Raw genomic sequence first — 15,988 nt, 5'->3', positions numbered from 1 at the left:
TGAACCAGGAAGAAATAGAAAATTTTAACAGACCCATCAGTTCAGTTCAGTCTCTCAGTCGTGTCCGACTCTTTGCGACCCCATGAACCGCAGCACACCAGGCCTCCCTGTCCATCACCAACTCCTGGAGTTCACCCAAACCCATGTCCATCAAGTCAGTGATGCCATCCAACCATCTCATTCTCTTTCGTCCACTTCTCCTCATGCCCTCAATCTTTCCCAGCATCACGGTCTTTTCAGATGAGTCAGCTCTTCGCATCAGGTGGTCAAAGTATTGGAATTTCAGCTTCAACATCAGTCCTTCCAATGGACACCCAGGACTGTTCTCCTTTAGGATAGACTGGTTGGATCTCCTTGCAGCCCAAGGGACTCTCAAGAGTCTTCTCCAACACCACACTTCAAAAGCATCAATTCTTGGGTGCTCAGCTTTCTTTATAATCCAACTCTCACATCCATACATGACCACTGGAAAAACTATAGCCTTGACTAGACAGACCTTTGTTGACAAAGTAATGTCTCTGCTTTTTCATATGCTGTCTAGGTTAGTGATAACTTTCCTTCCAAGGAGTAAGCGTCTTTTAATTTCATGACTGCAATCACCATCTTCAGTGATTTGGGAGCCCAGAAAAATAAAGTCAGCCACTGTTTCCACTGTTTCCCCATCTATTTGCCATAAAGTGATGGAACTGGATGCCATTATCTTAGTTTTCTGAATGTGGAGCTTCAAGCCAACTTTTTCACTCTCCTCTTTCACCTTCATCAAGAGGCTCTTTAGTTCTTCTTCACTTTCTGCCATAAGGGTGGTGTAATCTACATATCTGAGGTTATTGATATTTCTCCCGGCCATCTTGATTCCAGCCTGTGCTTCCTCTAGCCCAGCGTTTCTCATGATGTACTCTGCATATAAGTTAAATAAGCAGGGTGACAATATACAGCCTTGATGTACTCCTTTTCCTATTTGGAACCACTCTGTTGTTCCATGTCCAGTTCTAACTGTTGCTTCCTGACCTGCATACAGGTTTCTCAAGAGGCAGGTCAGGTGGTCTGACAGAATGTGGTCCACTGAAGAAGGGAATGGCAAACCACTTTGGTATTCTTGCCTTGAGAACCCCATGAACAGTATGAAAGGGCAAAAAGATAGGATACTGAAAGATGAACTCCCCGGTCGGTAGGTGCCTAATATGCTACTGGAGATCATTGGAGAAATAACTCCAGAAAGAATGAAGAGACAGAGCCAAAGCAAAAACAACACCCAGCTGTGGATGTGACTGATGGTGACTGGTGATGGAAGCAAGGTCTGATGCTGTAAAGAACAATATTGCATAGGAACCTGGAATGTTAGGTCCATGAATCAAGGCAAATTGGAAGTGGTCAAACAGGAGATGACAAGAGTGAACATCAACATTCTAGGAATCAGTGAACTAAGATGGACTGGAATGGGTGAATTTAACTCAGATGACCATTATATCTACTACTGTGGACAGGAATCCCTTAGAAGAAATGGAGTAGCCATCATAGTCTTTTGTTAAGAGTCCAAAATGCAGTACTTGGATGCAATCTCAAAAATGACAGGATGATCTCTGTTCGTTTCCAAGGCAAACCATTCAATATCACGGTAATCCAAGTCTATGCCCTGACCAGTAGCAGACCCATCAAAAGCACAGAAATTAAAACTGTAATCAGAAATCTTCCAGCAAACAAAAGCCCAGGACCAGATGACTTCACAGCTGCATTTACCAAAAATATAAAGAGCTAACACCTATCCTACTCAAACTCTTCCAGAAAATTGCAGAGGAAGGTAAACTTCCATACTCATTCTATGAGGCCACCATCACCCTAATTCCAAAACCAGACAAAGATGCCACACACACACACACACAAAAAAAACTACAGGCCAATATCACTGATGAACATAGATGCAAAAATCCTTAACAAAATTCTAGCAAACAGAATCCAACAACATATTAAAAAGATCATACATCATGACCAAGTGGGTTTTATCCCAGGAATGCAAGGATTCTTCAATATCCACAATTCAATCAATGTACACCACATTAACAAATTGAAAGATAAAAACCATATGATTATCTCAATAGATGATGAGAAAGCCTTTGACAAAATTCAACATCCATTTATGATAAAAAAAAAAAAAACCCTCCAGAAAGCAGGAATAGAAGGAACATACCTCAACACAATAAAAACTGTATATGACAAACCCACAGCAAACACTATCCTCTATGGTGAAATATTGAAAGCATTTCCCTTAAAGTCAGGAAAAAGACAAGGGTGCCCATTCTCACCACTACTATTCAACATAGTTTTGGAAGTGTTGGCCACAGCAATCAGAGCAGAAAAAGAAATAAAAGGAATCCAGATTGGAAAAGAAGACATAAAACTCTCATTGTTTGCATATGACATGATCCTCTACATAGAAAACCCTAAAGACTCCACCAGAAAATTACTAGAGCTAATCAATGAATATAGTAAAGTTGCAGGATATAAAATCAACACAGAAATCCCTTGCATTCCTATACACTAACAATGAGAAAACAGAGAAATTAAGGAAACAATTCCATTCACCATTGCAATGAAAAGAATAAAATACTTAGGAATATACCTAAAGAAACAAAACACCTATATATAGAAAACTATAAAATACTGATGAAGGAAATCAAAGAGGACACAAATAGATGGAGAAATATACCATGCTCATGGGTTGGAAGAATCAATACTGTGAAAATGAGTATACTATCCAAAGCAATCTATAGATTCAATGCAATCCCTATCAAGCTACCAACGGTATTTTTCACAGAGCTAGAGCAAATAATTTCACAGTTTGTATGGAAGCACAAGAAACCTCGAATAGCCAAAGCATTCTTGAGAAAGAAGAATGGAACTGGAGGAATCAACCTGCCTGACTTCAGGCTCTACTACAAAGCCACAGTCATCAAGACAGTATGGTACTGGCACAAAGACAGAAATATAGATGAATGGAACAAAATAGAAAACCCAGAGATAAATCCACGTACCTATGGACACCTTATCTTCGACAAAGGAGGCAAGAAGAATATACAATGGAAAAAAGACAACCTCTTTAACAAGTGGTGCTGGGAAAACTGGTCAACCACTTGTAAAAGAGTGAAACTAGAACACTTTCTAACACCATACACAAAAATAAGCTCAAAATGGATTAAAGATATAAACATAAGACCAGAAACTATAAAACTCCTAGAGGAGAACATAGGCAAAACACTCTCCAACATAAATCACAGCAGGATCCTCTATGACACACCTCCCAGAGTAATGGAAATAAAACCAAAAATAAACAAATGGGACCTAATCAAACTTAAAAGCTTTTGCACAACAAAGGAAACTATAAGCAAGGTGAAAAGACAGCCTTTAGAATGGGAGAAAATAATAGCAATGAAGCAACTGACAAAATTAATCTCAAATATACAAGCAACTCCTGCAGCTCAATTCCAGAAAAATAAACGACCCAATAAAAAAATGCGCCAAAGAACTAAACAGACATTTCTCCAAAGAAGACATACACATGGCTAACAAACACATAAAAAGATGCTCAACATCACTCATTATCAGAGAAATGCAAATCAAAACCACGATGAGGTACCATTACACGCCAGTCAGAATGGCTGCTATCCAAAAGTCTACAAGCAATAAATGCTGGAGAGGGTGTGGAGAAAAGGGAACCCTCTTACACTGTTGATGGGAATGCAAACTAGTACAGTCACTATGGAGAACAGTTTGGAGATTCCTTAAAAAACTGGAAATAGAACTGCCATATGACCCAGCAATCCCACTTCTGGGCATACACACCAAGGAAACCAGAATTGAAAGAGACACATGTACCCCAGTGTTCATCGCAGCACTGTTTATAATAGCCAGGACATGGAAGCAAACTAGATGTCCATCAGCAGACGAATGGATAAAAAAAACTGTGGTACATATACACCATGGAATATTACTCAGCCATTAAAAACAATACATTTGAATCAGTAATGAGGTGGATGAAACTGGAGCCCATTATACAGAGTGAAGTAAGCCAGAAAGAAAAACACCAATACAGTATACTAACGCATATATATGGAATTTAGAAAGATGATAACGATAACCCTGTATGCGAGACAGCAAAAGAGACACAGATCTATAGAACAGTCTTTTGGACTCTGTGGGAGAAGGCGAGGGTGAGATGATTTGAGAGAATAGCATTGAAACATGTATATTATCATATGTGAAACAGATCGCCAGTCCAGGTTTGATGCATGAGACAGGGTGCTGGGGGCTGGTGCACTGGGATGACCCAGAGGGATGGGATGGGGAGGAAGGTGGGAGGGTGTCTCAGAATGGGGACATATGTACACCCATGGGTGATTCATGTTAATGTATGGCAAAAACCACTACAATATTGTAATTAAAATAAATAAATTTAAAGAAAATAAAAAAGTACAGAATAACTGAATAGACATTTCTCCAAAGAAGACAGACAGATGGCCATGAAAAAATGCTCAACACTGCTAATTATTAGAGAAATGCAAATCAAAACTACAGTGAGATATCATCTAACCCAATCAGAATGGTGTTCATCAAAAAGTCTACAAACAATAAATACTGGAGAGAGTGTGGAGAAAGTGACCCCTGTACACTGTTGATGAGAATGTAAATTGCTGTAGCCACTATGAAAAACTGTATGGAGTTTCCTTAAAAAGCTAAAGTAAGAGTAACCAATATACTTTGACCACCTGATGCAAAGAGCTGACTCATTTGAAAAGACCCTGATGCTGGGAAAGATTGAGGGCATGAGGAGAAGGGGACAACAGAGGATGAGGTGGTTGGATGGCATCACCGACTTGATGGACATGGGTTTGGGTGGACTCTGGGAGTTGGTGATGAACAGGGAGGCCTGGCGTGCTGCAGTTCATGGGGTTGCAAAGAGTCAGACACTACTGAGCAACTGAACTGAACTGAATGATCTAGCATTCCCACTCCTGGGCATATATCTGAAAAAAACTGTAATTCAAAAAGATATATGCACCCCTATGTTCAGAGCAGAAATAATTACAAGAGCAAAGACGTGGAAGCAACCTAAATGTCCATTGACAGGTGAATGGGTAAAGTTTATAGTCAATGTATACATAATGGAATATTTCTCAACCATAAAGGAGAATAAAATAATACCATCTGCAGCAACATGATGGACCTAGAGATTATCATACTAAGTGAAGTAAGACAGGGACAGATAAATACTATTTATGACTTAACATGTGGAATTAGAAATGATACAAATGGATTATTTATATAAGAAACAGACTCACAGACATAGAAAATAAATTTATGATTACCAAAGGGGACAATGGGGAGGGAGAGGGAGGAATAAATTACAAGTGCAGCATTAACAGTTACATACCACTATGTGTAAAAAAAACCACTATGTGTTTTTCTTTTTGAAAGAAAAACAATACAAGGATTTACTGCTCAGCATGGGGAAAAAATACTTTTCCCAGGCATGGGTGAGGATGCTCCCTCCCAGATTTACTGTGGAGACTTTTTCAGATTACCGCTAACCCAATCACTTACCTAGAAGCTTTGGCTAGTTCTCAGAATCAAACCACATAATTGCCACTGTGCCACATGGAAGCCTGACACAGGGGCTGCAGGCCCACTCCAGGGATGAAGACCTCCAAGTGGTATCAAACCCTCCCTACGGCGCTGGGAGTCACTGAACAGCCCGAGTTTAGAGCTCACCTGTGACATCTCCACAATGGGTAGCATTATGTCAGCTCTAGGTTATATTCCAGTTCAGTTCAATTCAGTTGCTCAGTCGTGCATCCCTTTGGAACGCCATGGACTGCAGCACACCAGGCCTCTCTGTCCATCACCAACTTCCAGAGCTTATTCAAACTCATGACCATCAAGTTGGTAATGCCACACAACCATCTCATCCTCTGTCGTCCCCTTCTCCTTTTCAATCTTTCCCAGCATCAGGGTCTCTTCTAATGAATCAGCTCTTTGCATCAGGTGGCCAAAGTATTGGAGTTTCAGCTTTAGCTTCAGTCCTTCCAATGAACACCCAGGATTGATCTCCTTTAGGAGGGACTGGTTGGATCTCCTTGCAGTCCAAGGGACTCTCAAGAGTCTTCTCCAACATCACACTTCAAAAGCATCAATTCTTCAGTGCTCAGCTTTCTTTATAGTCCAACTCTCACATTCATACATGACTACTGGAAAAACCATCACTTTGACTAGACATATCTTTGTTGGCAAATTAATGTCTGCTTTTTAATATGCTGTATAGGTTGGTCATAGCTTTTCTTCCAAGGAGCAAGCGTCTTTTATTTCATGGCTTTAGTCACCATCTGCAGTGATTTTGGAGCCCCCTAAAATGAAGTCTGTCACTGTTTCCACTGTTTCCCCATCTACTTGCCATGACGTGATGGGACCGGATGCCATGATCTTACTTTCCCGAATGTTGGGTTTTAAGCCAACTTTTTCACTCTCTGCTTTCACTTTCATCAAGAGGCTTAGTTCTTCTTCACTTTCTGCCATAAGTGTGGTGGCATCCGCATATCAGGGGTTATTGATATTTTCCCCAGGAATCTTAATTACAGCTTCTGACAAAAATGGTCATTGGAGAAGGGAATGGCAAACCACTTCAGTATTCTTGCCTTGAGAACCTTGTAAACAGTATGAAAAGGGAAAAAGATAGGAAACTGAAAGATGAACTCCCTAGGTCGGTAGGTGCCCAATATGCTACTGGAGATCAGTGGAGAAATAACTCCAGAAAGAATGAAGAGACAGAGCCAAAGCAAAAACAACACCCAGCTGTGGATGTGACTGATGGTGACTGGTGATGGAAGCAAGGTCTGATGCTGTAAAGAACAATATTGCATAGGAACCTGGAATGTTAGGTCCATGAATCAAGGCAAATTGGAAGTGGTCAAACAGGAGATGGCAAGAGTGAATGTCGACATTTTAGGTATCAGTGAACTAAGAAGGACTGGAATGGGTGAATTTAACTCAGATGACCACTGTGTCTATGACTGTGGGCAAGAATCCCTTGGAAGAAATGAAGTAGCCATCATAGTCAACAAAAGAGTCCGAAATGCAGTGTTTGGATGCAATCTCAAAAACGACAGAATAATCTCTATTCATTTCCAAGGCAAGCCATTCAATATCATGGTAATCCAAGTCTATGTCCCAATTGGTAATGCTGAAGAAGCTGAAGCTGAATGGTTCTATGAAGACCTACAAGACATTCTAGGACTAACACCCAAAAAAGATGTCCTTTTCATTATAGGGGACTGGAATGCAAAAGTAGGAAGTCAAGAAATACCTGGAATAACAGGTAAATTTGGCCTTGGAGTACAGAATGAAGCAGGGCAAAGGCTAAGAGTTTTGCCAAGAGAACGCACTGGTCATAGCAAACACCCTCTTCCAACAACACAAGAGAAGACTCTACATGTGGACATCACCAGATGGCCAACACCAAAATCAGATTGATTATATTCTTTGCAGTCAAAGATGAAGAAGCTCTATACAGTCAGCAAAAACAAAACCAGGAGCTGACTGTGACTCTGATCATGAACTCCTAATTGCAAAATTCAGACTTAAATTGAAGACACTAGGGAAAACCACTAGACCATTCAGGTATGACCTAAATTATAATTCCTTACCATTGTACAGAGGAAGAGACAAACAGATTCAATGGATTAGATATGATAGACAGAGTGCCTGAAAAACTATGGATGGAGGTTCATGACATTGTACAGGAGGCAGTGATCAAGACTATCCCCAAGAAAAAGAAATGCCAAAAGGCACAATGGTTGTCTGAGGAGGCCTTACAAAGAGTTGTGAAAAGAAGAGAAGCAAAAGGCACAGGAGAAAAGGAAAGATATACCCATTTGAATGCAGAGTTCCAAAGAACAGCAAGGAAAGATAAGAAACCCTTCTTCAGTGATCAATGCAAAGAAATAGAGGAAAACAACAGAAAGGGAAAGACTAGAGATCTCTTCCAGAAAATTAGAGTTACCAAGGTAACATTTCTTGCAGACATGGGCACAATCAAGGACAGAAATAGTATGGACCTAGCAGAAGCAGAAGATATTAAGAAGAGGTGGCAAGAATACACAGAAGAACTATACAAAAAAGATCTTCATGACCCAAATAACCATGATGGTGTGATCATTCACCTAGAGCCAGGCATCCTGGAATGTGAAGTCAAGTGGGCCTTAAAAAGCATCACTGCGGGGGAAAAAAAAAAAGCATCACTATGAACAAAGCTAGTGGAGGTGATGGAATTCCAGTCGAGGTATTTCAAATCCTAAAAGATGATGCTGTGAAAGTGCTGCACTCAATATGTCAGCAAATTTGGAAAACTCAGCAGTGGCCACAGGACTGGAAAAGGTCAGTTTTCATTCTAATCCCCAAAAAAAGCAATGTCAAAGAATGCTCAAACTACCACACAATTGCACTCATCTCACACACTAGCTAATTAAATCTCAAAATTCTCCAAGTCAGGCTTCAACAGTACATGAACCGTGAACTTCCAGATGTTCAAACTGGTTTTAGAAAAGGCAGAGGAAGCAGAGATCAAATTGCCAACATCCGCTGGATCATTGAAAAAGCAAGAGAGTTCCAGAAAAACATGTACTTCTACTTTATTGACTACGCCAATGCCTGTGTGGATGACAACAAACTGTGAAAAATTCTTCAAGAGATGGGAATACCAGACCACCTTGCCTGCTTCCTGAGAAATCTGTATGCAGGTCAGGAAACAACAGTTAGAACTGGACATGGAACAACAGACTGGTTCCAAACTGCGAAAGGAGTACATCAAGGCTGTATATTGTCACCCTGCTTATTTAATTTATATGCAGAGTACATCATGGAAATGCTGGACTGGATGAAGCACAAGCTGGAATCAAGATTGATGGGAGGTTATATTCCAAACTTGCACAATTCAGACCTCTGCCTGGGACTACAGTTAGCTTGCAAACAAAGGAACAAACCTGCTCAAATGGCACGCCCACTTTGGTCATCCTTTCAAAAGGAGACATTCAAGTCAAATTAGAACGGGGTCTACCTCCCTGTAACATGCTCCAGAAAAAAAGTGAAAAGACTCTTCTGGGTGCAGTCTGTCCTCAGCAGAAAGCCCTTCTTGGCAGAGGACAGAACAGGGGCGAGGAGACAAGAGTAAAAAAAGGCGCAAGTCCTCACTTGGTGTGCTGCTCGGCAGAGGGGTCTCCCAGGGGCGAGTCAGGAGGTAGAAGTGTTCGCAGGCATGCAACGGGATACTGACTGGCTCCTCGCTGCACAGACCCAGCTCGTATGCCCACTACAGACGGACAGAGGGATGGGTGGGTGGAGAGGAACAGAAGGACACGTGAGCAGGTATAGCCTCTTGAGTGTCATTTCAAGCGGCTCCTGGGCGCTCCCGCCCCAACTGTGGGAAGTTGTGGGAAGCCAACTTCCAGCTTTAGTTCCTAACGTTTTCAGAGGGGAGCAACACGGTACTGGGTGAGCCACGAAGTCTGCTTTCTGAGCAGAAAAGACAGAGTCACCAGCTCGGAAGAGGAGCTCGTGGGGAGCCAGTGAGGCCCTTCGAACGAAATGCCGGACCTCAACTGCGAACCCCAAACACCGACCATGAAGACGTCCACGTGGCGGAAAGTACTCCCGGGTGCCCTTAAGACTGTGGAGGGGGGCAAGGGACCAGCCTGCCGTCAGAGTTGCAGGCTCTAGTGTCCTGGACACGGGACCCATGCTCCCGACACAGGAGCACCCCCAACGTGCATCTGCTGGTGGTGGGATGAAACGAACCACCTCACAGCCCCAACCAGGGACTGGGTGCTGTCCACGCTGACTCTCTGGGCCTCCCTGAGCAGGGCTGCCCCTCGACCAGGAAGGAGCAGGGACGGTTGCCCGGCTTCCACACGAGGGGCAAAGGCAGGCTTCCCGTTTGGAGGGGGGGATTCCGAGTTTTCCCGACCAAACAAGAAACAGTGTGTTCTGGACTCCTGCTTAGTCCATCAGAAAACTAGCCTTACATCTGTACCCCAAAATCCTGGAGACAAAAGTTAAATAAGAAAGTCAGTGACCAGTCTTGTCACTAACCTACCTGACCAGCACAGTTGACAAAATACTGGCACTGGATCTATCCTTTATCTGTCTCCACACTGGTGACTTGACCTCTTTTGACCATAACATGAAGACTTGTGCGGCTGTTTTTCAGAGGGACAGCAGTCCTGATGCAAGATCTTATTTCCCTCTCTAGGCATTGAACCTAGCTGCTGGTCCACCAAGGGCTAGAGGCTAGAAGCAAAGTTCCCTTCTTCTTACCCCATTTGAAAGCAAAAATGTTTTAAGGAGGCAAAAACTGCAAAACAAGTACAAAGTTTGTTATCAGAGAGACAGCACAATATATGGGAGAGCACACAGAGAAATGGTTTATTTATGTCAGAAGCAGGGCAGAAATACACCCAGAGAGGAATGTGGACAGACCTCCTGGATGAGTAGCACTTGCATCTTGTTTCTCCACACAGCTGGTCCAGGACCCTGCCCAAGATGTGAGAACAACTTTTTCTAAGATGATCCCACCTCAGAGGCCTGTGGTGCATGATAAGGGTGGCACCCTCCCTTTTCGACCCTCAAGAAGCCTTCCTGTGCATGTACAGATAGGGGAGTCTTTCTCAACCTCAAGAGGGGGACCTTATCTCTTTACTTTAGCAGAGCTCAGCTTTTGACACAGCCTTTGTCCTTGGAGTGTCTGAGTGAGAACAAAGGATGAATTTTACTCCACTTGTCAAACTCCAGCTGTCTCACTCAAAGGCTCGTCTGTCTCCCACCTCACAGTCACAGATCTGAACTAAGGCCCATTACTGTGTCAATGGGCCTTTCCCAAGACTGAAAATACCAGCCAACTGAAGTCATCATCGAATTCCAGGGATCATGGGACTTCCCTGGCGGCCCGGTGGTTCGGGTCCACGCTTCCACTGCAGGGGGCCTGGGTTCCATTGCTGGCTGGGAACCGAAGTCCCACAAGGGGCATGGCGCAGCCAAACAAAAGTCCAGGGATCATAAAAGGGGCAGGAGAGAAACAGCGCCACAGGGCCTTTTCAATCCTCATCGACCCACACCACGACCCAGTTCATCCAGAGCGGACAACACCACGGATCAGCCTTCCCCTCGTTCATTCCAACCCCAGGACATGACCCCCACTGTGCACCGAATCCCCAAGGCCTGTGCCAGCCTTGGAGCTTCTCAAGTCCTGTGGAGGGAAAAAGGCCCTTACACCTAAAACGCTCTAAGCAGGACTAAAGGCAGTGCCTAGGACACCTAACAAGAAAAACGTGGCCCCGAGGGAAGCTGTGTTCACAGGTACTGCGCCGAGACAAAAAGTCAGAGCCGCCAGCCGGAGTTCCGCCACAGAAACTGGCTGGTGACCTGCTGCCGGGCAGCGCTCTCCTGACGCCCGTCTTCCTCGCCCTGCACCCACTCACCGTTCTGGGAGGCGGCACTGGCCAGGGCGAGCGCCACGTCGGCGGAGGACACCACCGCATCCTCGGGGACGTGCATGGTGCCCACCAGGTCGTGCACGTTGAGCAGAGGGTGCAGCTCGGCCACTCTCCTGGGGGAGACGATCTCGCAGGGGATGCCTATGACACTGGCACAGAACACAGGGGCACAATGACATTCCCCGGCCTCCGCAGAGGCCAGCTGACACGAGGTCGGGACGGGCTCAGCCTCATACGTACTTCAGCCTCGAGCTGATGTGCTTCAGGGAGATGAGCCGGTCCTGAGTTTGGGCCAGAAAGATGGAGCCCGTCCTAGTGTAACCTGGAAGGGAAAGCAGCCCAAACTCAGACAGACCGGGCCACCTGCGGGGGCGCAGTGGGAGCCCACCAGACTGTGAGGCGGACGACCCGCAAGGAGTCCCGGACTGCCACCACCCAGACAGGCTCAGCTCACGGCTCTGTGACCCGTCCCTCCCTCACCCCTTCAGGTGACCAGGCCCTTTCTCCGCCGGTCCCTGGTGGGCACGGACCCATGGAGATGGCCGCTCTCAATGCCGCCGCAGGCCTGTGACCTATGCTCAGCTCATCTGACCTCCTGGACCCTGGGTCTTGGACCAGGAGAGAAGGTGGAGTTCCCTCCTCTCATCTCAGGAGCAGCAGTGTTCCGGCAAGCCCACTCCCCTTCCAGCTGAGGGCCTGGGTCGTCACCACCTGGCTCCACCCTGCCTCCGGCTGGCAGCCTCCTCCCACCCCACAGGCCTCGCTGGCCTTGCAGAAGCTCATTGTTGTTGCCCAGCTTAGCCCCAGGCGAGTCCTGGTGTCTGCAGTCAACTAGATGTGACCACTAGATGTGACCACAGTCAGTACTAGATGTGACCACTACAAAACCTGAGTCAATGACAATCCTCCCAGATGCAGTGTCTTATCAGTTCTCATGAGGAAAAGCTTGAATCAGTCACGTATCTATTTAAAATGGAAATAGTCATGATAATTTAAGTATTTTCTTATTCCTTTGAAATCATCAGATAAATATGGCCTTTGCTGACATGACAAGATTGTTAAGTTTGGAGAACTGAAATTTCAGAGCCTGGTTTTTATAAGTGGTAGATGTTGCCTCAATATATTTAGTCCTTTCCTCAACCTTAGGATACACAGAAAGCAGAAATGTCCATAGCCCTGTGAAAAATAAACTCGCTAATTACAGTCAATGTATGTTCACATTTCCTGTCGTCTTTGACTGAAGGTAGCGTCAAAACCTTCAGAAGGTTTTGGTATGGTAGGAAGTCCCTGGGTTGTTTTTTTTTTTCCCCTCTACAGTAAAGCTGTTATTCATCTGAAATGCAAGTAGGTTATTTCTGGTAGTGTTCCAATGTTGGCTCCCCCCAACCCTGATGGTTTTGAGTATGCAGAATGTTCACATCATTCTAAAAGTAAAAACTACACAAAGTCAAGTCGTATATATCAATACCCCCCCCCCCATGCCCCAACCCTTTACCCCATTTCCCACTTACACTGGCAGGTAACCAACCTCAGTACTTTCTGCTTTAGCCTTCCAATATTTCTTTTTTTGCAAAAATAACTATATATTTGCATATTTTCTTACTTCTTCTTAGCTCTTACACAAATGTAGCACGTTTTATATACTTTTTAGCACCTTCTTTTTCTCATGTAACAATGTATCCCAGAGATTACTTCATAGCAGTTCACAGACATCTTCATCCTTCTTTTCACATCTACCTAATAGTCCTTTGTGTGGCTGTTCCACTTTATTTTATGAATATTATATCAGTTCAGTCACTTGTTGTGTTCGACTCTTTGCGACCCCATGGACTGCAGCACGCCAGGCCTCCCTGTACATCACCAACTCCTGGAACTTACTCAAACTCATGTCCATTGAGTCAGTGATGCCATCCAACCATCTCATCCTCTGTCGTCCCCTTCTCCTCCTGCCTTCAATGTTTCCCAGCATCAGGGTATTTTCTAATGAGTCAGTTCTTCACATCAGGTGGCCAAAATATTGGCGCTTCAGCTTTAGCATCAGTCCTTCCAATGAATATTCAGGACTGATTTCCTTTAGGATGGACTGATTGGATCTCCTTGCAGTCCAAGGGACTCTCAAGAGTCTTCTCCAACACCACAGTTCAAAAGCATCAGTTCTTCGGTGCTCAGCTTTCTTTATAGTCCAACTCTCACATCCATACATGACCACTGGAAAAACCATAGCTTTGACTAGATGGACTTTTGTTGGCAAAGTAATGTCTCTGCTTTTTAATACACTGTCTAGTTTGGTCATAACTTTTCTTCCAAGGAGTAAGTGTCTTTTAATTTCATGGCTGCAGTCAACATCTGCAGTGATTTTGGAGCCCCCAAAATAAAGTCTGTCACCGTTTCCATTGTTTCCCCATCTACTTGCCATGAAGTGATGGGACCAGATGCCCTGACCTTAGTTTCCTGAATGTTGAGTTTTAAGCCAATTTTTTCACTCTCCTCTTTCACTTTTATCAAGGGGCTCTTTAGTTCTTCACTTTCTGCCATAAGGGTGGTGTCATCTGCATATCTGAGGTTATTGATATTTCTCCCAGCAATCTTGATTCCAGCTTGTGCTTCATCCAGCCTGGCATTTCACATGATGTATTCTGCATATAAGTTAAATAAGCAGGGTGACAATATACAGCCGTGGCATACTCCTTTTCTGATTTGGAACCAGTCTGTTGTTCCATGTCCAGTTCTAACTGTTGCTTCTTGACCTGCATTCAGATTTCTCTTGAGGTAGGTCAGGTGGTCTGGTATTCCGGGGATCAAACCCAGGTCTCCCACATGGCAAGCAGATGCTTTACCCTCTGAGCCACCAGGGAAGGCCCCCCCCCCAATAACGTATGCGTATCTTTTAAATGCAATCTTACAGTTTCAATTAAATAGTGTTACAATAAGTAATCTTGTACATGTATATTTTTGTAGAAGACATTTTCAAGTGGAAAAAAAACAAGGTACATAATGAACATAATAAGATGCTTAATACCATCTCAGTTTTGGCAAGAAGAAAAGGTATACCTGCACACACATATAGACTAACTTTTGGTGGGTATTCAGTGGGGAGATTCACTTCTTATTTTTATACTTCTGTATCGTCCACATTTGTTATAATGAGTATATAACATTATATATGTTTTAAACTTTTAAGACGTTACATGTAACCCAAAGTAATTTTTAAAAATTGATTTATCACTAACTTGATAAATTGGCTTAATCTACCTCCATCTAGGTTTATCATCTATAAAAAAATGATCCTTCCTTATTAGAAGATCAATATGTGGAAGACTTTCAAAAGGTTATTAAAACTTTTAGATTATCACATTCCATCACTTGATAAAAGTTATATCAAGTAGAAAAAAAGCACTTCAGAAACTAATTTTGCATACTGAGGGCTCTTGAAGTGACCCAGCAACTCCAGGTAGAAAGCAGTTAACACACATCTCAGGTGAAAGAACTATTTTCAGACGGTTAGTTTATTGTATGTTATTAAATCTAGGCTGCACAGACGTCATGTAATGTCTCAAAGCGGTCCACTGCACCACCGCGGTCATGGGAGCGCACGCCCGTCCACTCTGCCGGACAACAGACGCCTCCGTCAGGGAAGCTCCCCGTCGTCGCACTGCGGCACTGGTGGGCTGCACCGGGGGTCACAGACCGAGGGGGTGCCCTTGCTCTCGGTTGCCTGACTTCCTCACGGCCCCACAAGCACCAGGGAGAGATCAGGCCCAACAAGGGGTTCTGGACGGTGACCCAGAACAAAGGCTAGACTCGGTTATCTTCCAGAAAAGAAGCCTGCAGCCCCAATCGCTGCGGACTCTAGCAGCTGAGGAGTGCCAGGCTCAGCAAAGCACGAGCCACTGAACCAAGGGAGGGACTGGAGTCAGCGGTGCCCCCTCTGGGCCTGTTGTGGACCCTCTTCCGACCCAGACCCTGGGTAACGCCTGATTCAAGGACCTTGTTGCCATGAAATTTCATCCAACCAAAAAGGACTATTTCCCAGCTACCCTGCCTATAGCAGGCCCTATCCCCTGTAAAAGCCCGAGGCAGCGCAGCAGTAGGAACCACATCCTCTGTATTCACTCAAGAGCCTCTGCCTCTCGGGGGACACCTGGCCAAGGCAACATCTAAAGCCGACTCAGCCTCACACGGCGGCAGGAGTCAGGGTGAGGCCAGCCCCCGCTGAGGCACGCCGCGCCGCGTCCGTGGGGCAAACACTCAGCCACGCACCAGCACCGGGCCGGGCCAGGGCCGCGCGGCCTCACCCGGGGCCCCAGGCCAGCCACGTGCCGGGGAGTACAGCCCACCCGTCTCCTTCCCGGCTTCGTTGCTCTCTTGGCGGCTCCTTGATTCACTGCCAGGTAAAACAGCCTAGTGTTTTACAAACACTCGTCTCTAGACGTTTCATCTTAATCAGCACTTCACAA

The 15,988-nt window shown here is 44.7% G+C and overlaps 1 protein-coding gene across 1 annotated transcript; it reads right to left on the bottom strand.

Moving 5' to 3' along the window:
• Positions 1-10,468: 10,468 nt before the first annotated feature.
• On the bottom strand, positions 10,469-12,314 carry LOC136157426 (pyruvate dehydrogenase phosphatase regulatory subunit, mitochondrial-like). The gene is made up of 4 exons (XM_065919321.1): positions 12,209-12,314; positions 11,772-11,853; positions 11,517-11,680; positions 10,469-10,572 (listed from the first exon to the last, which is right to left on the bottom strand). The coding sequence occupies exons 1-4, from the start codon at positions 12,312-12,314 to the stop codon at positions 10,469-10,471; spliced, it is 456 nt and encodes a 151-aa protein (XP_065775393.1).
• Positions 12,315-15,988: the final 3,674 nt, after the last annotated feature.

This window comes from Muntiacus reevesi, chromosome 2, assembly GCF_963930625.1.
Source record: "Muntiacus reevesi chromosome 2, mMunRee1.1, whole genome shotgun sequence".
NCBI classification, from domain to species: domain Eukaryota; kingdom Metazoa; phylum Chordata; class Mammalia; order Artiodactyla; family Cervidae; genus Muntiacus; species Muntiacus reevesi.
Note: the sequence above shows the minus strand (reverse complement) of the source record. Positions and strands in the feature narration are given on the sequence as shown.